The 23542-nt window shown below is 59.6% G+C and overlaps 1 protein-coding gene across 1 annotated transcript; it reads right to left on the bottom strand.

Annotated features, from left to right (window-relative positions):
* Positions 1-6668: 6668 nt before the first annotated feature.
* LOC121167175 (pituitary tumor-transforming gene 1 protein-interacting protein) lies at positions 6669-23290 on the bottom strand. Its single transcript, XM_040996567.1, has 6 exons — positions 23106-23290; positions 16850-16902; positions 15822-15930; positions 13039-13210; positions 11565-11611; positions 6669-7984 (listed from the first exon to the last, which is right to left on the bottom strand). Exons 1-6 carry the CDS (start codon positions 23209-23211, stop codon positions 7938-7940), a joined length of 534 nt encoding a protein of 177 aa, XP_040852501.1. The 5' UTR covers positions 23212-23290; the 3' UTR covers positions 6669-7937.
* Between the last annotated feature and the right edge of the window lie 252 nt (positions 23291-23542).

Genomic DNA, 23542 nt, shown 5'->3' with positions numbered 1-23542 from the left:
TCCTGTGGCAATATGTTAATCAAGAGTGTTAACTCCCCCTTTTGATCCTATGCTAATCAAGGGAGTTCTGCCTTCAGGTGTAGTGGGAATCTATTCTTTCCTTCTTTCTTTGATCTTTTAGGCCCCTTCCTTCCTTGACTATCTCAAGACCAATTGTGGTAGGAATGTGCTACTGACTGATATGCATCATCTATTGAAAACCTTTTCCTAGCCAGGCACCAGGTGGATAACATCCTAGCCTTAGGTGAAACAAATGGCAGAGTTATCTTTGGAAACACCCACTTGACCATGACGTAAAAAGTCTGAGCCAGAGTTTGACTGATTTTGTATAAATAAAGCGGACAGCTTTTGTGCGTAGTCCATTATGGTGATGAAGAGTTACTAGTGGTCCGTCTCTTTCTTTCTTTGTGCCTCATCTACGCACCCTTCGCGAGTTCCGAACTCAGCTGGAGCTGGACTCCGGCACCTTCAGGTGGCAGCTTTCTGCTCAGAGAAGCCCCAGTGCAGGCTCCTCTCATCACAGTGTGGTCTGGTGACAGGAGTCCAGAGCTGCCCACCCCCTGTGATGTCACCTCCTACACCCCAGATCTGCATGTCCGGCCAGGCCTCAAAAGCCTGCTCAGTTAGTATGGCGCCTCAACACCCCTCCTGCCCTGCCAGGCCCTAGTCTCTCTTTTTTTTTTTTACAATCTTTACATAGTTAATTAGGGCACAAAGATTCAAGGGCTACAGGAAAGTGGGTAAGACCATTATTTCCACATTGTTTTTTCCTTCCTGTATCTGGGGTAAAGGGGGAGACAAAGGGAGAAGCCCCACCCAGCCTCCCACCCACCCCAGGTCCCCAGCGTGGGGCGTGCTCCGGGGTCCTGCTCAAGTGGTTTTGCTAGTCCAACAGTTCTGAATTGCTGCCGATCTCGCCACTCCAAGCACGATGAAATCTCTCCAGAATCCACTGGCTGACACAGTCCACCTTACAGTCTCCGTTTGCCCAGATTTTCACTGCCAGCACTTGGCTGGGGTAGTTGATTGATTTGTTCTGTCCTCTGTTGTGGTGCCAGGTGTCCTCTGCAGGTTCCGATGGGCTGCCATATCCTCCATGTGCACCTGGATATGCTGCCCACTGCTCCGTCTGAGCCTCGAGGAGGCCCGGCTCTGACATGCACTCCACAGACCACGGAACCTGCAGTTCTCTTCATGGTTAGGGTTTTGAGTTCAGAAGTTTGATTGAGGAGATCCCCAAAGACACTTTGTCTGAGGTGATCCCAGACCAGATTCTTGTGTGTGCTTGCAAGTACAGGGCCCGGTACAGCCCATCACCCCAATCAGCTGGTGGTTGCAATTGCTGGGTTGGTTCTGTTTCCAGCCCTGTCTTCCACTGGAACCAATGGGTGTTGCAATCCAGCCCAATTCTGCCCAGCACACACTCGGCCCTCACATAAACCAGTGGGAGTTGGGGTGACTCACAGTAACCCCCACCAGGCCCGTCCCCTGCCCTGGTTCCCATGCTTGCCAATATGTACAGCAGACTAGTCCAGTCTGTCCCACATCCCATTCAGCTCTCATACATGTCAATGGGCATTGAAGCCCAGTTCAACCCAACCAGCCCCTCTAGCCCTATTCTCCCTTAAATGGCATAAAGTAGCAGCCACTTGGAGTTACAGACAGTCCCGCACCCCCACACAGGACCTTGCAGAGGACTGAGAGAACCCGTCTCTAAGGGGCACAGGCGTGATTGTCATGATTTCCCAGAGAAGGCCAGGCAGGTCCAGGACCAGCCATGCAGGGATGGAAAGTCCGGCATACCCTGGGCCGTGGACATCCTGGCAGGTGCCTCTCTTGGCCCCATCGCTCCCATCCGCCCCTGCTTCTTTCTGGAACACATAACCGTCATGTCTCCTCGTCTGTTTCACCTGTGACACAACACCGGCCGCCCAGATCCATGTGGCTGCGGCAGAGCTTCCGGCCTGTTCAGTCGTGACATGACTGAGCCTCTGGCCTGTGCAGGGCCGTCCTTCTCCAGGCCACCACTGGGAACATCCAAGGACATGGGGCAGGAGACCACCCAGCCACAGTGCTACCCTCACATACCCTCGTTAGCCAGGTCCGCACTGGAAGCCTTGTGGGGTACATTCAACCCCCTCCCGGGGGGCTACACATAGGGGGCCATCAGGTATGGTAACACTGCACTGATATAGTTGGGGGTGGGGGATTTTCAGGAATTCTAAGCCCACCAAGACTGCCACTCAACAATATTACAGAAAGGGAGAGGGGCAAGGGAAAATGGAGGGCCAGTGTGGACACCCCTCCACCTTAGCCATAAAAGCTCCAGTCTGGAGACAGACTGAGCGACCCGCCTGGCCCATCAAGTTCTTCAAACTTTGCAACTTTGCTTAACAACAAAACACCACCCCCCTCAAAAACAGAACTGCTCACATGTGGCAATGTTTCCAATAAAATTCTGTGGAAAAGCAAAAATTAAACAAACAAAAAGAAAACGCTAGCTCATCGGTTGCCAGAAAACATCTCTCCAGTGGAGAAACCATTCTGAGGTGGCAACAAGGACCCGTGCCCAGGCTCAGCTGCTCTGTCACCGGGGCTCGAGACTTCACAAGGAAAAGTGGTTGGTTTATTTAGCACAGCTCACGGTTCTAAGGGTTTGAGAGCACAGCCTTGCTCCGGTGAGGGCGCTTGGCCAAGCACAGCACTGCAGATGGCACAGAGTCGGGCATGTGTCTCAATAGAACAGCTATTCCTGTGTGAACTCACTCCTCTCAACTCCCAACCCTAACCCTGGCAACCCGCTCGCCTGGCCCGAGTCCACCCCCGCAGCACCCCCCGGGACCGTCAGCACAGGGACCTTAGGGAGACACATGCCATGTCCAGGGCACACAGACAGGAACAAAGCATGCATGTGGCCAGCTCTGTGGTGTGGCAGACTAATGCCCTACCTGCAGCGTTCAAGCCCCAGCTACCCCACTTCCCATCCAGCCCTGCTCACGGCCTTGGAAAGCAGTGTAGACGGCCCAAGTGCCTGGGCTCCGGCATCCCTGTGGGAAACCTGGAGGAGGCTCCTGGCTTTAGACCAGCCATTGTGGCCACCTTGGGAGTGACCCAAGCGATGGAAGGTCTCTCTCTTTTCTTCTCTGCCTCTCAAATAAAAATGGATAAGTCTCAAAAAGCATGTGAACATGAGTAAATCTAAATGAATATTGACTATGTAAAACAACAGAGTGTCTTCTGCAGTTCTAAACACAGAAGTAAAACAAGTGGCAGTGATAGTCCAAGGCGGAGGGGGCTGAGCACCACGGGACCCAGGCACACGCAGACCTGTCTCAGGCGTCGCCCGGCGTCTCCCTCCACGGACACTCATCGGAAGGACCCTCAGGGACTTGCTCCCTGGCACAGGAGACCGAGTCACACCTTCATCTGACACTTGTGTGATGTGGTGCAGGGACTTGCAGACCGTAGTGGGGAGGTTACACAATGGGCTGAACAAGGGCAGCCATTGGCACTGGACTGTCCCACAAACGTTTCAGCTCCAGATCAGATGCCGGGGCTGCTTTCAACACAAGTGAAGGTTGTATTAGCAACTTTGTATATCCTCTCCCAGGGAGTGGGGTGACCTCAGGGTTACCTGAAGGCCAAGGTGACAGCGACACCCTTTCCATCGCGTCAGGCTGAGTCACCACAGGAAGGCAGGTGGAGCTCAGACAGGCTGAGTAGGTCGCAGCCACAGCCCCAGGGTGCCACTCATTCTCAACCACAATGTGACCGATGCCTGGAGGGGACAGGGAGCCAGGCAACCAGCCAAGCCGATGCGGAATGCTAGACACTTCGGGATATGTGTCGTGGACAGGCATTGTGGAGCCGTGGGTTCAGCCACTGCTGGGGACACCCATACCCCCTAGCAAGTGTCCCTCCTGCTCACACAGGAACCTGTTCCAGCCCAGATGTGGGTGGCACCTGGGGAATGAACCAGCAAGTGGACAATCTCTTTGTGTCTCTCTTCCTCTTCATTACTCTGCCTTTCAAACAAAATATTAATAATAATAATAATAACAACAACAACAATAAACCCTGAAGTCTGACAGGTGGTTCGGGGACAAAGTGAGGGAAAGAAAAAGTGAGAGCGTACTACAGTTCAAGGTGAAACTGAAGATACGGGCACCAGTGTCTGCTGACAGAATGAGAGTTTAAAGAGAGACAGCCACTGGTCCACTTCCTGAATGCTCACGCCGGCTGGGGCTCCTGGGTGAGTACGGGAACCAGGCACTGCAGGCTTTACCTGCCGCCCCCAGAGTGTGCCTCAGCAGGAAGCTGCACTTGAGAACTGAGGGAATCCCACCCGGGCACTGAGCTCTGGGAGGCGGGCGCGGGCACCGGGCTCTGGGAGGCAGGAGCGGGCACCGGTCTCTGGGAGGCGGGCACAGGTACTGAGCTCTGGGAGGCGGGCACGGGCACCAGGCTCTGGGAGGCGGGCGCGGGCACCGGGCTCTGGGAGGCTGGCGCGGGCACTGGGCTCTGGGAGGCAGGCACGGGCACCGGGCTCTGGGAGGCGGGCACGGGCACCGGGCTCTGGGAGGCGGGTGCGGGCACCGGGCTCTGGGAGGCGGGCGAGCAAGTGGGTCTTCAGCAGTCAACCATGTCCCAGATAATGAGCACTTAGACACACACGGTCGCGTCCTGCGGGGTGTGCACTTCCCCGCGCTGACACCTTATTTCAATGGAAATAGTTTATATACACACACATATATACACACACACACACATATATACAGTTCTATATTTGATTCTTGGGACTAACCCAAGAAAACAAAGAGTTTTTAAATCACTGCGAGAAAAAGCAATACAAGGAAAAATCAGCCAAGGTCACAGATTGGTAACAATGCGCGTGCAGGAGCAGTGACGGCAGAGCGGCTGTGTGAGGCAGGCCCGCGTCCCGCTGGGTGGTAAGGTGTCATTGCCGCCCTGTCACAGACGGAGGCTGAGGCCCAGTTCTGGAACGCAGGCAGCTGGCAGAGCACGTGTCCTGCCCGCTCCAGCAGCCAGCAGAGCCACACGCTCCTGTGGAAGCTGCAGGTCCTCAGCTGGCCTGTGTGTCACACACACGCCTGGACACGGCTGCCGTCCAGCGGGGCAACAATTCGAACTTCCCAGCAAATCGGCAAAGGCCGAGTGTGGGCTGGAGACACAAAGGAGGCACTCCCCCGCCCACAGAGCCCCGCCGGGCACCGGGCAGGTCAGAGCGAGCCCTGCACAGTGAGGTGGGGGAGGCGTCCTGAGGGGAGGGGGCACAGCCCCAGACAGCCCTTCCGGCTCAGACTGAAGCCCTAAGATGCTGGCGGGAAAGGCGCCCACCACGCCTCCCTGTGGGGCGCACAGAGATCTGCTGTGGCTGATACAAAGGATCCTCCGTGCCACCTGGGCCCAGGAACAGGGCCATTGACACGTCCTGCCCCAAGACCCCACGGCGCTGCCTGCCACGGGTGTCAGCCCGCTGTGCCCCAAGACCCCACGGCGCTGCCTGCCACGGGCGTCAGCCCGCTGTGCCCTCTGACCCCACGGCGCTGCCTGCCACGGGTGTCAGCCCGCTGTGCCCCAAGACCCCATGGCACTGCCTACCACAAGCGTCAGCCCGCTGTGCCCTCTGACCCCATGGCACTGCCTGCCACAGGGCGTCAGCCCGCTGTGTCCCAAGACCCCACGCTGCTGCCTGCCACGGGCGTCAGCCCGCTGTGCCCCAAGACCCCACGGCGCTGCCTGCCACAGGGCGTCAGCCCGCTGTGCCACCAGTGCCCATGCTGGTCCCACCTGGGAGCTGAAGGCAGGCTGCTCCTCTGTCCCCAGCACATGCCAAAACTGTCCGAGCCCTGGGTGACTCCATCCCCGGACTCAGTCTACACAGTCCTGTCTGTGCACGGGAACGTCCCGAGACCCTCCCCTGGAGGGCGGGCGGGCACAGCCTCCCTGCATCTGCCAGGGAGCCAGGCCTCATGGGCACTGACTCACATCAACCCTGCCCAGGTCACTGGTGACTTCTGTCCTCAACTCACAGGCCCCGTGCCTCCCAGCTCAGGGAAGCAGTCACATCACACAGAAGGGCACCCGGAAGCAGCGGGCAGCCTCCCCAGGAACCAGACAGGCTCTAGGGTGAAGTAGAGAAGGCACACGGGCTTGCGTGTCCAAGCAGGTGTGAAGGCAGTGAGCTCCCGCTGTGCGCAGCGCCCACCAGCTTGTGTGTCCAAGCAGGGCTGAAGGCAGCGAGCTCCCGCTGTGCGCAGCGCCCACCAGCTTGTGTGTCCAAGCAGGGGTGAAGGCAGCGAGCTCCCGCTGTGCACGGCGCCCACCAGCTTGTGTGTCCAAGCAGGGGTGAAGGCAGCGAGCTCCCGCTGTGCGCAGCGCCCACCAGCTTGTGTGTCCAAGCAGGGGTGAAGGCAGCGAGCTCCCGCTGTGCGCAGTGCCAATTCAGAAGCACCCAGGCGGGTCTGGTGTCCAAGCGTAGACAGTGATGGTCCCCCACCAGGCCAGGGGCACATGGAGGGCATCCCTGTGGCCCTGACTGCATACACTCTCCCCACGGCTCTGGTGCCCAAGTTTGCCCAGCACCCTTACAACCACAGGGCACAGCGAGGGGGCAGCTGGACAGAAGGAACACACACTGTCCTAAGTGAAAGTGTATTAAATCATTTTATTGGAAACTGGTTACAAAGTAAGGCACTCCAAGTGGCATGGTTTGTTGAGGTTACACTTCTGTGGCTGCGCGCAGTGCCAGCTCACAGATGAAGCATGGTGGGGTGGCATGTGAGAGGGCTAGCGACACTGTGTGACGGGGAGGCTCCTCTCGGAGCTCAGTGCCGTGCGGTCAGGAAGGGGACTTTGTCAGCCACAGCAGTGTCTTCCGGGCCGCTGTGACGCAGTCAGACACAACGGCGCTGCTCCTAAGACACCTGGCAAAGCTGTGCTCAATCGCCCAGGAAGTCAGGGAAGACAGACTAAAGAATTCAGTTCTGGGAAAAAAATAATTCAAAGTTGCTTCCCTTGTATGAGAATGTGATACAGAAATGCCCACTCGTGTGCCGCCATGCCCAGCAGGTGAGTCCCCAAGGGCTCGAGGACAGGTGCCCGGTGGGGGGGCTCAGGGGCCCCCGCCCTATCAGGGCACGACCCCAGCTCCCCCCCACTCAGCAATGCATCAGCCATGGCCCGACAGGATGCGAGCTGGGCGCGGTGTGGCCGGCTGGGGGTGGCAGGGCAGGACGGGCCCGGAGCGCTGCCTGGGACAGTAATACCGTCCCCCAGACAGGACGGACGGGGACAGACGGTGTGCGCCCACACGCCAGCCCCACGTGGGGGCTGAGGGCAGGCTGGGGGCATCACCACATGGCTGTGGGCACAGATTCGCGGTTTACTGACAATCTCAACCACAAACGTCTTCCAACTAGCTATCTGACCTTTTTACACGAAAACCTTTGTGGTGAAATGTTTTAGGTGAGAAGAGAAAGTTCAAGAATTAACACACACATACTCTCTCTCTCCAGGCCATGTGAAGGAGTGCTTACAGCTCCCGGCTCAGCCGAGCTCAGGAGGGGACGCTGCATCGGCTCCTGTTTCTAACACAGCAGGGCGGCCCTGACTGGGCACGCGTGGCCGAGAAGGGGCTGCTGAGGGCCCCGCACAGCCCACAGTGACAGGAGTACGCCCACTTCCCCGACAGAAAGGTGGGCGCCCAGCGGTCAGCGGTCTCGGTGAAAGGAACAGAAAGCAACATCAGAGGGCAGGGGCAGGATTGTCGTTTGAGTGCAGCTCCTGCCTGGGCCACCAGGGGACAAGCCATCTGTCGCCGAGGTCAGGAGACAGGACGAGGCAGCTGAGCCCGCTGCCCAGGGCCGAGGGGCACTCAGACACAGCATCCCGAGGCTGGCCGGCGTCAAAGTGTTTTAGTTGTTTTCAAATCTGGCATATGGGTTCTCTTCTTTAAACAAACCTGAAAATAAATGAACCTGAATTACAAACGGACTCATGAAACCAGAGACGGCTCAAGGTGACAACTGCCTTAACCGGAGGAACTCGAGGCTGTAGGAAAAGCACGTGCAGCAAGCAGGCTCCAGTCCGCAGCCTCCTGCCCGGGACGCGGCTGTGAGCACAGGAGCCAAACGCGCTGGGATACGAGGCCAAGCACTGTGCCCCGGCTGAGGCTCGTCAAGAGAAATGAAGACACAGAAATCAAGCATTGCTTTGCAAAGTGGCGAGTTACTGTCACGGAGAAGAGGACAGAACCGGCAGGGACGGAGGGCCATGGGCCATCTACCGCCAGCACGACGGCCACAGGGCGCCAGGGAGCTACACGTGCTGTAACACACACAGGGAGCTTCACGTGCTGTGACGTAACACACACACAGGGAGCTCACACGTGCTGTGACACACACAGGGAGCTCACACATGCTGTAACACACACAGGGAGCTCACACGTGCTGTAACACACACAGGGAGCTCACACGTGCTGTAACACACACACAGGGAGCTCACACGTGCTGTAACACACACACAGGGAGCTCACACGTGCTGTGATGTAACACACACAGGGAGCTCACACGTGCTGTGACACACACACAGGGAGCTCACACGTGCTGTAACACACACACACAGGGAGCTCACACGTGCTGTAACACACACACAGGGAGCTTCACGTACTGTGACGTAACACACACAGGGAGCTCACACGTGCTGTGCTGTGACGTAACACACACAGGGAGCTCACACGTGCTGTGCTGTAACACACACAGGGAGCTCACACGTGCTGTGCTGTGACGTAACACACACAGGGAGCTCACACGTGCTATGCTGTAACACACACAGGGAGCTCACACGTGCTGTGCTGTAACACACACACAGGGAGCTCACACGTGCTATGCTGTAACACACACACAGGGAGCTCACACGTGCTGTGCTGTAACACACACAGGGAGCTCACACGTGCTGTGCTGTAACACACACAGGGAGCTCACACGTGCTGTGCTGTAACACACATAGGGAGCTCACACATGCTGTAACACACACAGGGAGCTCACACGTGCTGTAACACACACTGGGAGCTCACACGTGCTGTAACACACACAGGGAGCTCACACATGCTGTAACACACACAGGGAGCTCACACGTGCTGTAACACACACTGGGAGCTCACACGTGCTGTAACACACACAGGGAGCTCACACATGCTGTAACACACACAGGGAGCTCACACGTGCTGTGACCTAACCAGCACTAACATGGAAGGTGTGTATGCTGTGACGCAACCAGGACTGGCTCATGCTGTGATTTAACTTGTGCACATCACGACTGCACTGTGCACACGGCTCTGGCGCTCGCCGAGGACCTGGGCAACGCACAGCTCACGGCTCGTCTTCCACTGCGTGGAGGCTCTGCACCAGCCTCACTGGCGGTTCCCACGGCATGGAGGTGCAGGAGGGGACTCAGAGCAGCAGAGGTGACAGAGAAGGAGCACGTGGGAGGGACTGTGGCTTTCTCATGTGTCAAGGCAGGTGCAGTTAGAACTGGGCAGACACCACGGCCTAACATGAGTGGCAGCCATCTGTGTGGGGCTTAAGGGGAGCAGGGAGACCGTTCTGCAACAGAACAAAGGCTATTGCTCTATGAGCTGTCCCCAGCAGGAATTCTTCTACACACCCGGGGCTTGCCAATGTGGCTCTGCCACAAGACAGCACACCATGGCAGACGCAGCACGCGACTCAAAGGTTGGATTCACTGTGACAGGTGGAGTAGGACACGCACCCATCGGTACAGCACACCGACTCTGCTAGAGCCTTGCCCACACTGTGAGGGCAAACACAGAGCGAAAGTTCAATTCTGCTTTTCTTTCTTTTTCTGACAGAGCCGAGCACTCCCATCCGCTGGGTCACCCCCTGAATGCCTGCGTGGCCAAGGCTGAGCCAGGCGCTGGGAAGCCAAAGCAGGTCTTCCATTGCTGAGGTCCGTGTGATGGGTGTGGAAGACAGGAAGGTGTGAAGAGCATTGTTCCACTGCAGGCAGGGCCGCAAGGAACTTCCCAACGGCCTGAATGCAGCTCCACCTCCCTGTGCATGGACACTGGACAACCCCGCTGAGAATTCTATAATCTATTTAGGCATTGTCTGCCTCTGCGGAGTTAATGTTTACTGCCAGTGTGAGCTTGGAAGTTGATGTCGCCATACTGTTTTAGCCAAAGGGCTTAGGGTTTTCCCTCCCCCATTGACCATATGCTAATCAAGGGTGTTCTGTCCCCAGGTGTAGTGGGAATCTATTCTTTCCCTCTTTCTTTGATCTTTAGGTCCCTCCTTCTGTGAAGTCTTTCCTTCCTTGATTAACTCAAGACTAAGCTGTAGAATGAGGATTGTGGTAGGAATGTGTTACTGATTGATATGCACCATCTATTGAGAACTTTTTCCTAGCCAGGTGCCAGGCGCCAGGTGGATAACATCCTAGCCTTAGGTGAGACAACTGGCAGAGTTATCTTTAGAAACACCCACTTGACCATGACGTAAAGAGTCTGAGCCAGAGTTTGACTGATTTTGTATAAATAAAGCGGACAGCTTTCCCGCATGGTCCATTATGATCATGAAATCCTAGTGGTCCGTCTTTCTTTCCTCTTTGCGCCTCATCCACGCACCCTTCGCGAGTTCCGAACTCAGCTGGAGCTGGACTCCAGCATTCCATGTGGGTGGCATGGAGCCAAGCGCTGATGTCATATCCTGCAGCCCCCCCCAGGACACACGCTAGCTGGAAGCCAGAACCTGGGACGCAGCTGCGACGTGGATCCAGGCACCGACTCTGGCCCCAGGGCTGGTGGTGCAGGGGTTGAGCTGCCAGCTGCAACGCCAGCATGCGGAGCAGGTGCCAGTCCTGGCTGCATCCCTCTGGAGCCGTACTACTGCGAGTGCACCTAGGCAGGCAGCAGAAAGCTCTGGCCACACCGAGGGGACCTGACGGAACTCCTGGCTCCTGACCTTGGCCTGCTGCAGCCATTTGGGGAAGATGTGTGTGCTTTTCAAATGAATACGTAAACAATTTGCAAAATGGTAAACAATTACGAACACACTGTGTCTGCCCGGACGCGTGCCTCTACGGGGACTTTCACACACACCCCTGACAGTGAGGTACCACGGGTCAGGAGGAAGGACCCCCGCAGTGTCACCGACAGGACAGCGCAGGTGCACGGGGCTGAGGGCAAGCCAGAGCTGGAGTCCAGGGACTCAGCAGCAAGGCGGATCATTCCAGAAGTCTGCTATACACAGAAGACAAATACATGTCCAACCAAACAAGCTTTCCCTCAAGGATTCTGATAGAGACAACACCTCAAGGCTCTCAGCAGACTAAGTACAGGACGGCCCGGCCCGAGTGCACGGCCGCCTTTCTCACAAGAGACAATCTCCCCTCCGCTGAGGAGGAAGCCCCCAGCGCCCAGAAGGAAGCCCACCCATCCCAGCCGTCCACACTCCCTCGGCACCGACAGGACCAGGACGGCATGGTGGCAACTGCCACCCAGCAGGAAGACACACAGTCCTTACCGTATTTTTTCCGGATTTCATCATGTCTTGACTTCATCTCCGCTCTCCTAAAAAGCAAAAGGAGACACCATGTGGCAAACCACGAGGCACAGGGGGCTGTCAGCAGCTGCGGCACAAGCTTCCGCTTCTGGTGGCTTCCCTGCTGCCCAGCACGCGCCCAAGGGGGAGCAGGCAGGGCGGTCCAACGGCATCTTCTCGCCAATGAACCAAGTCAACTGACACTCTGATACTGAAAAAAGGTTCGTCTCAGGGCCAGCAGGGTGCTGTGAGTCCTCCTGCCAGCACCAGCATCCGCTGTGGGCATCGGCCTTAGTTCCAGCTGCTCCACTTGCCCTCCAGCTCCCTGCCCGTGGGCTGGGGAAGCAGAGAGGAGGCCCAAGTCCTGGGACCTGCACTGACACGGGAGACCGAGAAGCACCTGCTCCCATCTTCTGACCAATCCAGCTCTGACTGTGCAGCCACATGGCGACCAGCACGTGGAAGGATTTCTGTCTCTCCTTCTCCAGCAGCCAGGACTTTCCAAATAAAATTAACCAAACTTTAAAAAAGATTCAAAGTCTGAGCAACAGAGAGATGTTTGTGTCTGCTATCCCTCACTGTCCAGATACTCCCAGATACTCCCACAGCTGATCCCTCACTGTCCAGATACTCCCACAGCCGATCCCTCTGTCCAGATACTCCCACCAGCTGATCCTTCTGTCCAGATACTCCCACAGCTGATCCCTCACTGTCCAGATACTCCCACAGCCGATCCCTCTGTCCAGATACTCCCACCAGCTGATCCCTCTGTCCAGATACTCCCACAGCTGATCCCTCACTGTCCAGATACTCCCACAGCCGATCCCTCTGTCCAGATACTCCCACCAGTTGATCCCTCTGTCCAGATACTCCCACCAGCTGATCCCTCACTGTCCAGATACTCCCACCAGCCAGTACTGGCACAGGAAGAACTCAGGAGCGTGACTCTCCACGCAGGCCCTGTGTCAAGGCCATCCTCTGAGACCTTCAGGAGGCTGGACGGCAAGTACAGCAGCAGGACGCCAGCAGGCACCAGGTCTGATGCGGGCACTGGGTCTGATGTGGGCACCAGAGAAGCAGCACACTCCTGCCTGGTGCACTGTTAACTCTGAAAAGCTCTCCTACTTAGGAAAGCTCACTGGTCCCTGAGCCAGCCCTGGCAAGGAGGAGGCTTGGCAGGCCAGCCAGCTGACTCCAAGAAACAGCACCTCATGCACCCTGCTCGGTGGTGGTGACGACATGACTCCGCCCTGCCTCCTGGATTAACAGCCGTCGGCAGCCTGACTACCCGGCGGGGCCATCTGTGACCAGGCCGGGGCGCACACACAGACTCACGGGGCTGTCCGTCTCCTTCTCTGCACAGAAGGAATCCTGGCAACCCCAAGCAGTGCCTTTGCTTTCAGGGACAGGGACCTCCACGACCCCGCAGGCCCGCCGCCCCAGGACGGTCCCTCACCTCTCCTCCTGGCGGATCCGCCTCTCTTCCCGCTCCCTCATGGCCCTCTCGTCGCTCTTGTCCGGCTTCCGACTCCTCTTCCTCCGGCAGCAGCAGCAGCAGCAGACGGCAACACCCAGCAGGATGGCGCCCCCCAAAACAGACATGGTGATGATCAGTGCCTCAAAGTTCACTGCAAACCAAACACACCGTGAGAGGGTCCGTCACGGCCAGGGTCACTACAACCCACACACACACTGTGAGGGGGGCCGTCACGGCCAGGGTCACTACAACCCACACACTGTGAGGGGGGCCGTCACGGCCAGGGTCACTACAACCCACACACTGTGAGGGGGGCCGTCACGGCCAGGGTCACTACAACCCACACACACACTGTGAGGGGGGCCGTCACGGCCAGGGTCACTACAACCCACACACACCGTGAGAGGGGCCGTCACGGCCAGGGTCACTACAACCCACACACCGTGAGAGGGGCCGTCACGGCCAGGGTCACTACAACCCACACACACCGTGAGAGGGGCCGTCACGGCCAGGGTCACTACAACCCACACACACCGTGAGAGGGGCCGTCACGGCCAGGGTCACTACAACCCACACACACTGTGAGGGGGGCCGTCACAGCCAGGGTCACTACAACCCACACACACCGTGAAGGGGGCCATCACGGCCAGAGCGCATGGCCTCAGACAAGGCGCCAGCAGGGTCCCACCCCCAGGGCCTGCTGAGTCCCTCTGCAGTTCAGGACAACCTAGGGTCCCAGGACCATGTATGCATACTCAGACCAAGACATTGCCACTTGAACTCAGGCTAACTCAGAAACGGGGGTTTAGTCTGATGCAGCTTTGTTCACTATTTAAGTCAATGTTAAGCACATGACATTACTGCCAAGGGGCATCCAAGGGAAGCACGCTGCCCACTGACGGATCCGGAGGGACAGGGGCTGGAGCGGCTGCTCGGGCAGGACCTCCACAGCCTCATCAACTCTGCAGAGAGCACACCAAGCAACCGCTCCCTGTGAAACAGACACAAACTGGAAACAAGTTCAAGTGCACATCAAGAGCTGGAAATGGAAACCAGCTAAGGCTGTTCTACTCAGCCTGGACCACAGCCAATTCACACCCAAAGGCTGTGTGCAAACAAGCTTTGCAACACCACTGGAAGACAGTGCCAAGAGCAAACTCCCTGGGCTGTGGTGCCCAGACAATCCCACTTGCCCTGCCGCCTAAAGCACTGTGCCGACACCTCCTGCCCTCCTGGCCGGGGCAGGCGTGCAGGTGGCCGTCCCAAGGGCCCGCAGTGCGCCATGCAAGGTGCCCCGCTGTGAGCGACTCCCAAGCAGACCGCACTGCTAGCTCAGTAATGATGCTGACACACCAAGCCGCACTTGCCCAAACACCTTTGGAGCTCAAATCCTGCCTTTTCCTCCTCAGTATTCAGAAAACGTAAACTGCCACGAATGGCAACAGCAGAAACAGGAAGGAGCCCTCCATTTGGGGTGGGTCGGTGCTGAGATCTCTGCAAAGCCATCTTCAAGAGCCAACGGGGTTTGCGTGGCAGCTGGCCTAGTGCAGCCGACCCTGCCGCCAACACACAAAGCTCGCTGCGACCCAACACGGGGCTGACACTGGGGTCCCCCAGCCCTCAGGGGTAGTGACACCTGGGATGAGGAGCACCCCACAAAGCTGCACACAGTCCATGGTGGTGCACAGTCCATGGCAGCCCCATCCTGGCTTCAACCACGTGGGACACGGCGTCTCCACCCTGGGACACGACCACATGGGACACAGCGTCTCCCTTCTGAGACACGACCACGTGGGACATGGCGTCTCCACCCTGGGACACGACCACGTGGGACACAGTGTCTCCACCCTGGGACACGACCACGTGGGACATGGCGTCTCCACCCTGGGACACGACCACGTGGGACACGGTGTCTCCACCCTGGGACACGACCACGTGGGACACGGTGTCTCCACCCTGGGACACGACCACATGGGACACAGCGTCTCCCTTCTGAGACACGACCACGTGGGACATGGCGTCTCCACCCTGGGACACGACCACGTGGGACACGGTGTCTCCACCCTGGGACACGACCACGTGGGACACGGTGTCTCCACCCTGGGACACGACCACATGGGACACAGCGTCTCCCTTCTGAGACACGACCATGTGGGACATGGCGTCTCCACCCTAGGACACGACCACGTGGGACATGGCGTCTCCACCCTAGGACACGACCACGTGGGACATGCGTCTCCACCCTGGGCTATGACCACGTGGGACACGGTGTCTTCTTCCAGGGACTCTACAGGACACACTGGAACTGAAAGCTGCCAACCTCAGCCGTCCAGGGCTGGACTCCTGTGTGTCTGGCCATCCCTGTAACCTGGTGGTGACATCACTTACAGGAGAGTCACAGGCCAAGGTGCTCAGCACCCTCAGTCAGAGAGAAACACAAACACCCAGGCTTCCTACAGCGTCCCCTCAGCCCTCAGGACGCCTGCCCCACGGAACGCGAGCCCGCCTGGTGTGAAGAGCTGGCCTGGGACTGTCACTGGTACAGCTCACCCCAGGACTGTGGAAGCATCGGGGAGCAGACAGCGCATTCCAGGTGACTGGGTCAGCGCAGTGGTCCCCACGGGCCCTGATGGAGCCTTCCAGAGCGCTGTGCGTGTCCCACACAATCTCCGTGCGTGGGGATAACCTGATCTGCACGAAAAGTTGCTGGTTGTTTGCAGAATTTTCAAAAAGAAAAAAACCAAATAAACAAAACAACTTACCCCAGCAAACACCCCAGCGTGCAGAACTCAGTTTACAAAGAGAAGCAGGTGGCAGGATTTTTGTAACTGGGTAGTCCAGACAAGCCTTGTTCGTGTTGCACCACAGACACTGAAAGAAATCGACAGAAAATCAGGCCTGAGAATGGCCAGGCCCTGATTGCACGCACTGCCTCCTGGGCCTCCCAAATGCCTCCATGTTCACCCTCAATGCCCTCTAGTCAATGCCCAGCAGTGGCCCCGTCAACTCACAAGGTTGAACCCAACAAGGGCCCCTGCTTCTGAGCTACCAAGCCCCCAGCTCCCCTGTGCCCGGGCCTCACACGGCTTCCGCACAGCACCTCCACTTCTCGCACACCGGGCACACTGCCTGCTGAGGGCCTGGTCCTCAGCACGCACCCACTGAGTTGCTGAATGGCAGCTGCCGTTTGTCAACGGGCACCAGGCATCCTGCCTCAGGCTTGCCCCGGCGACAAGCAGCTACTGCAGGGAAGGCTCAGGGCACCACTTGCTGATGCGCCTGCTCCAGCCCGCCATGAGCTGGGTAGCCACACACAGCAAAGCACCAGGCCAGGCTGCTGCAGCAGGGCACAAGGGCCCCACAGGCATGGTGGGCAAGGGGAGCAGCCCCAGTCAGGCCAGGCCCCCAGAGGCAGCCCTTCAGACAGGAGCTGTTCTCCACTCCCGGGCCTGCACCATCCTGCTCCAGCCTCATGAGGTGCTTCAGCCAGTGGGGGTGCTGTGGGACCAGGACCCTCCCAGACTGCAGGGTGGAATGCCCCCTCTCCCATCCCAGGGTGCCCTGCCAGCAACTTCAGGCCCAGCAGCAGAAGTGCCCAGGCACCAGCTCGGCGAGAACTGCTGTACTATCTTTACTTCCCAGGCACCTGCTACAGGAACTAAGCCACACCACAGAAATATCTCCACGAGACACCCCCAATCCCACACAGCCCGCCCTGCAACGCCACGAGCAAGCCCCGGACCCCCGGGCAGGCCTCTGCACACGGCGCTCCGCTGGGCACGTGACTCACAGAGACGTTTCTCAGGCATTCCTCACAGGTTCTGTTCGTGTTGTGGGAACAAGCTGTGGAGAAAACAAGGAAATCAGTGAAAACCACGCCATGCAGATATCAGCTCCCACGCAGGGAGGGGCCAGCACGGGACGCTGGCGCCACCAATCTCACCTGGAACCACCAAGCTGCTCCTGGTGACAAGTTACCTTCAAGGCACAAGGACAAAGTTCACTATATCCTGAACGAGCAGGCACAGCACGCCAGGGCACTTCCTGGAAGGAGGCGGCTCCAGACACAGACGGCATGCATGTCCCTTAGAGGGTGACCTGGTCCTCACCCACTGGCAACCAACCAGCCTCCAGGCGAGGTCACCGCAACACCCGTGTTCTCAGACCCCGACCTCGTGGGCCTGGCCGGCCTTCCCCAGCCAGGGCTGTGCTCCGGCCCCCAGGGACACGCCGCTCCACATACACAGCACTACTGCCCAACAGAGGGGTCAGACGCGACTCTCAGTCAGAGGGCAAGGACTGCGGTACGCCTGAAGGACACATGAAGGACACCCTATGTGGCAGCAGGCAGCCGGGACCCAGGTGCTCCGACCCAGCGTCCCTGGTCACTAGGCAAGCCAGACCCGATACTACATGTGCCAGTACGGTGAAAACCACCGCCCCCAACTGCAGGCCAGGACGGCAGCAGTGCTGGGCAGTGCCCGAGGTGTCAGCGTCTGTGACCCAGGCTGGCCAGTGGGGCCTACCCCATAGCCACAAACACAGCCACGGCTGCCCCCTGGCCACAGAGACACACCCAAGCCTGTTCCACTACCATGGAAACACCACCCCCACCCCGGCCACGGAGACACACCCATGCCTGCCCCCACCCCCGGCCTCGGCCACACACCCATGCCTGTCCCATGGCCACGCGGCCACACCCATGCCTGCCCCCACCCCCGGCCTCGGCCACACACCCATGCCTGCCCGACCCCCGGCCACGGAGACACACCCATGCCTGTCCCATGGCCACGCGGCCACACCCATGCCTGCCCCCACCCCCGGCCACGGAGACGCACCCATGCCTGTCCCATGGCCACGTGGCCACACCCATGCCTGCCCCCACCCCCGGCCATGGAGACACAGCCATGCCTGTCCCATGGCCACGTGGCCACACCCATGCCTGCCCCCACCCCCGGCCTCACACCCATGCCTGTCCCATGGCCACGTGGCCACACCCATGCCTGCCCCCACCCCCGGCCTTGGCCACACACCCATGCCTGTCCCGTGGCCTCACCAACACACTCATGCCTGCCCCACTCCCATGGAAACACACCCCCCCACGGCACGGCCACGAGCAGCACTTGTACTCCAGGAGGTTTGTGGGTCAGGCCAGAGCACACACCGCCTTGTCCAGGCCAGCACTAGTGTTCTACTTCCTACCGGCGGAGTTACTTCGTGGAGACGCGAACCTGTGACTGTAAAGGGAACTGAATGGATGGTACAGCAAAAACTAAAAGGAAAACAAAGGAAGGCAGGAGGCATCACAGGGCTGAAAAATGCAGAGTATATATATGAAATACATGAACATTTTTCTATGTAAATTGAAAAGGTTTAAAAATTCACAACTGCCCAAACAAAGGAGGGGGAGGAACGATCTACACAAAACATGGATGATCAGAGCGACAGAGGGAAAGACAGCGGCCTGGCCGGAGAGGAGGGCACGGTGCCACGAGGGCAGGGCCGCCCCCGGGCGAGGAGGGTCAGGCACCACGAGGGCAGGTCAGGCACCACGAGGGCAGGGCCGCCCCCGGGCGAGGAGGGTCAGGCACCACGAGGGCAGGGCCGCCCCTGGGCGAGGAGGGTCAGGCACCACGAGGACAGGGCCGCCCCCGGGCGAGCAGGGTCAGGCACCACGAGGGCAGGGCCTGCCTCGGGGCTCACAGCCTCCTTGCAGGTGAACCCTTTCTGGACACACTTTGGAATGTGCCCGAGACAACCACTGCATGCGGGCTGGCAACACGCGTAGTGAGGTACAGCTAAGGCCTGGGCAGTCTGGCTGGACAGACGGACACACCACACAGGGTGGCAGACACTGCTCTGGGGTGCAGCGTATTAAACTGCAGCCAATGCTGCAGCACACGGTGCGAGCACGCGGACCCTGCTACCCCCAAGACAGACCCAGAAGACATTCCTGGTTCCCGCCGTCGGAGCCATCTGGAGGAAGAACCAGTGGAGGGAAGCTCTTTCTCCCCCTGCATTGCTCTACCTTTGAAGTGCTTTTTAAAAAGCTGCTGTTTTATTCATTCTGTGACTGGAGGGACAATCGCAGGGTGAACCGGCCTTGGCTCGCACAGGTCCTCTGCTTCAGTCGCACCGCCCATTTCACATGGAAGCATGACAGTCACTCGTGCCCAAGACGCCCTCCGAGAACCCCCAGTAGGGTGACCCCCTCTGCTCAAGCTCCCGTCGTGGCAAGCACACGCAGCAGCACGTCCCAACCGGCCCAGCAAGGCGACAAGTCCCCAGCGCTGGGCACAGCTTCGTCCACGCAGAGGCCAGCCCGGCTTCCCAGCCGCTGCTCCCCCTGCAAAGGAGCCCGGGGCCTGGGAGATGAGGGCAGTTCCAGGACGGCGGACGGCAGTGGACAGAGCTCGCCACGGCACGGCGTCGCAGGAAGTACAGCTGACCGGCCACAGGACTCAGGGCCAGCGTGGACAGCTCAAATAGCCACTGCCCATGACATGCAGTCAGAGAAGGCCAGGCAGCAAGCGTGGATGACACGAGACGCCGCTGAGTCGGGCAGCGTCCACTGCTTAACCACAGCACCACGGCCACGGCAGGAGCCCTGAGCCGAGACGGGGGGACAGGCAGCAACCAGGGCTCACTCAGCCCACAGCACAGGCCCCGCCAAGGTGACCAAGGCCTTAACATGACCCTGGACAGAGTGACCGACGGGCCGCCTCCTCAGGGGCACCAAGGAAGACACAGTCACACGGCTGCTGGAACTGACCCCGCTCACCGGAAGGCAGCCAGGCGTCAGCCGGCAGGAGGGGCTTGCCGACGGGGGTGAGTGTGGGCACGCCAACGGGACAGCTGGGCAGCTGTGCCTGGGAAAGCGAGCATGTCCGGGCTCAAGACCCACACCCTGCTACTCCCGCGGAGTCAGGCAGCAGAGGCCCTTGCTCCTGCACACATCCTACAGGATTCAGGCTGAGCAGTCCCTTCAGCCAACAAGTCAGCTGCCAGTCCTCAACAGAAACATCATAAGGTGACCTTCTAAAGATCTTTTACCTGAAAGGCAGATTTAAATAGGGAGGAGAAACAGGTTTCCCAGCCGCTGCTTCGCTCCCCAGGCAGCTGCCAGCAGCCAGGAGCTTCAGCCAGGTCTCCCAGGCGGGGCAGGGTCCTCAGGCTTGCCCCACTGCTTCCCCAGGCCATCAGACAGGGCTGGGCAAGACAGAGCAGCCAGTCTAGAGCCAATGTTCTAAATCCAAGGCACTGACGCCAAAGCCAGCACACCGAAGGCAGAGGGCCGGCAGCCCCTCCACACTGAGCAGCCAGGTCATCCATGAAAGGCTACGGCCTCCCCCAGGAGGACAGACGGGGAGGGAAGGGGGCCTCACTCCAGGGCAGGCAGGGAGAGAGGGGGTCTCCCTCACTGGGTTCATAAAGCTTTTTCTTATCTGGTCTTGCGTGAACCAAGACACAGTACAGACTAGGTCCAGCCTAGACCTCTGCATTATGGCTCCCTGTGAGTCAGCTGAGGCCCTGGAGGAAGGCAGGGAAAACTGCTCAACTCCCCTCCAGTTCCTGACACACTAGCAACAGGGCAGGTCTGCAGCAAAGTGAGGCCTCAGTAAAACGTCGGAGCTGGGCCTAGCTGGTAAAGTCCTCTCCTTGCACGCACCAGGATCCCATGTGGGCTCTGGTTCATGTCCCGGCTGCCCCACGTCCCATCCAGCTCCCTGCCTGTGGCCTGGGAAAGCAGTTGAGGACGGCCCAAGACTTGGGATCCTGCACCCATGTGGGAGACCAAGAAGAGACTCCTGGCTCCTGGCTTCAGATCAGCGCAGCTCCAGCTGTTGTGGCCGCTTGGGGAGTGAATCAACAGATGGAAAATCTTCCTCTCTGTCTCTCCTCCTTTCTGTATATCTGACTTTCCAGTAAAAAATAAATGCTAAAAAAATAACAACAACATCAGAGCTGGGAAAGGGCATCCTACTCTGTCCGCAGCTCATGTCTGCCAGCAGAAGAAGGCTGTGGGGCCAGGCAGCAGCCTGCCCCTCAGAGGTCTCTCACTGCATCCTGACCTCAGCACACACTAGGAAACTCCGTAAGCCCAGCCAGGGTGTGGCCGCATCTCTAAGGTCCTGTGACTCGGGGCCTCAACTCGGAGCCTATTGATCCGTTAAAAAAAAGAAGAAGCTTCATTGATTTGAAAGAGCTACAGAGACAGAGCTGCTGGTTCACTGCCCGAGGGCCAGGAGCTCCTTCAGCTGCCCACATGCATGGCACAGGCCCAAGCACGCGGCTAGCCTCTGCTGTCCTCCCGTGCCAGCAGCAAGGAGCTGCAGCGAGGCCAGGACCACGTGCACACGGGCTGCTCCACGCCCGCCGCGTCACGGGGCTGGGCTGACCGTGCACGTGTTTTCAAAGCGTTTCACTGTGGGTCACTTCACGGCCTCACCCCAGTGAGTCCCACAGGACAAGCCAGCACATTCTGCCGAGCTGAGGACAAGAGTTCGCCACTTATCACGGCCTGGCCGCACGGCACGCTGCAGCCCTCGCGGTGGATCGGGTCCCTCCTGCCCAGGGACATCAGCGGCAGACAAAAGGACAGAACAGAAATTCATTGAGACAGAGAAGTCCTGGGCATCCCACTGCAGCAGCGAGAGCAGCATACCACGCGCGCTGGCTGCGGCAGTTTATACAACTTAGTCAAAAACAGGATTTCACAACAAAACCAGATTTGCCGCCTCCAAGAGCAGGCGGCAGAGCCCGTGCTGGGCTGGTGGCCTGGCCCTGCTGTGCTGCTCCGAGCTCTGCGTGGGCAGCAGGCGCCCGGCCGCGCTCCTGGGCCCGTGGATGTGCAACTCCAGGCTCTAGGGAGGCTCCTGTGCTGCGGGCTCTCACGCCCTCCGACTGAGGCCGTGAGAGCAGGTGTCGGGCCGCCCTAAACCCACTCACATCACAGTCCTGCCCTGTGACCGCATCACCCCACACCGCATGGGGACGCCTGGGTGTCCGTGGGGTCCAGGGCACCCCCCCTCAGGCACTGTACCGGCTCACACAGCCTCATTCTGTTCCGGCCATCTCTTTAAAGATGTATCTATTGCTGCTGGAAAGGCACATCAGATGTACGGAGGGAAGGAGACACAGATCTCCACTGGTTCACACCCCCCACGGCCACAACGGCCAGAGCTGAGCTGATCCGAAGCCAGGAGCCAGGAGCCTCCTCCAGGTCTCCCACACGGGTGCAGGGTCCCAAGGCTTTGGGCTGTCCTCGACTGCTTTCCCAGGCCACAAGCAGGGAGCTGGATGGGAAGTGGGACAGCTAGAACAGGAACCAGCGCCTCTATGGGATACTGGCGCATGCAAGGCGAGGACTGAACCACGGAGCCATCGCCTGGGGCCAGCTCCTGCCATTTCAAGGTGAGAGTGAGTAAAACAGGACAGCCTCCTGGCACTGGGAGCTTCCAAGAGGAAGCCAGCAGGGCCACCTCTGCCCAATGAGGAAGTGCTTTTTGGCGGCGTCACACCCCAAGGATCAGGGCGCAGGCACCCCTCCCCAGGGCACAGGCACCACTCCCCAGGGCACAGGCATGCTCCTAGGGCGTAGGCATCCCCCAGGGCACAGGCATCCCCCAAAGCCGGAGCCCAGAAGCAGCCCCGACACACAGCTTCCTGAGCCACCTGCCACCTTGGGGTGGTCAGCGTCCACCTGTGCCGGGGACACCACCCACCGTCACAAAGGCTGAGCCCGGAGGCGCCTTGCGGGCGAGGTCCTAACAGGCCGCTCCAGCCCTCACTGCAGGGGGACCGGCCTCACAGCCAGCGGCCACCGGGTGTGGCCGCCCAGGACGCTGCCCAGCCCGGGCTCCCCCCGAGCACAACGCGCATTCCCGTGCCTTGAGGCTGCACCTCGCCAGGGCGGAGCCGCGGATGGACACGAGGCCCCGCGGCCCCGGCCTCCCCCGAGCCCCGGGCCTCCCCGTCACGCGCCTGGTCAAAGGGCGGCTCCTCCGCGCGCCGGACCCCGACCCGACCCCAGGCCCGGCCCTCACCGCCTCCGGCCGGCTCCTGCGCGGCCGCGGCCCGCACGAGCACCAGCACCAGCAGGGCGCCGCCGACAGGCAGCCGCGAGCGCGATGTCGGCCCGCCGGACGCCATGGCCGCTCCCTCCGCCGCTCGCTCGGTCTCTGCCGGACAGCTGGACAGACGCAACGCCAGCGTCCGCCGGCCCTGCCCGGAGCTAGCGCGGCGCCGGAAGTGGGCCGGGGGCCGGGCAGGCTGGGACTGCGGCTGCGCGTCCGTCGCGGCCCGCCCCCAGAGCCGCCGGCCCCGCCCCTGGCCCGCCAGCCCCGCCCCGAAGCCGCCAGCCCCGCCCTCTGGCACGCTAGGCCCACCCTCCAGCCCGCCAGCCCCGCCCCCAGGCTCCGCCAGGCCTAGTGCGCCTGCGCAGACTCGTTTTGGCCAAGGGACTCCCTATGGGCCAGCGCTT

The sequence above is a fragment of the Ochotona curzoniae genome, unplaced genomic scaffold (genome assembly GCF_017591425.1).
Source record: "Ochotona curzoniae isolate NIBS_2020 unplaced genomic scaffold, NIBS_Ocur_1.0 patch345, whole genome shotgun sequence".
NCBI lineage: Eukaryota > Metazoa > Chordata > Mammalia > Lagomorpha > Ochotonidae > Ochotona > Ochotona curzoniae.
This window is presented reverse-complemented; position numbering and strand designations above follow the sequence as displayed.

Coding starts and splice junctions, on each gene's coding strand:
- LOC121167175 (XM_040996567.1), bottom strand. CDS start 23,211: ATGGCGTCCGGCGGGCCGACATCGCGCTCGCGGCTGCCTGTCGGCGGC. Junction 16,903..23,105: donor GCAGGAGCCGGCCGGAGGCG/GTGAGGGCCGGG, acceptor TTTTCTCCACAG/CTTGTTCCCACAACACGAAC. Junction 11,612..13,038: donor CGGATCCGCCAGGAGGAGAG/GTGAGGGACCGT, acceptor TTTGCTTTTTAG/GAGAGCGGAGATGAAGTCAA.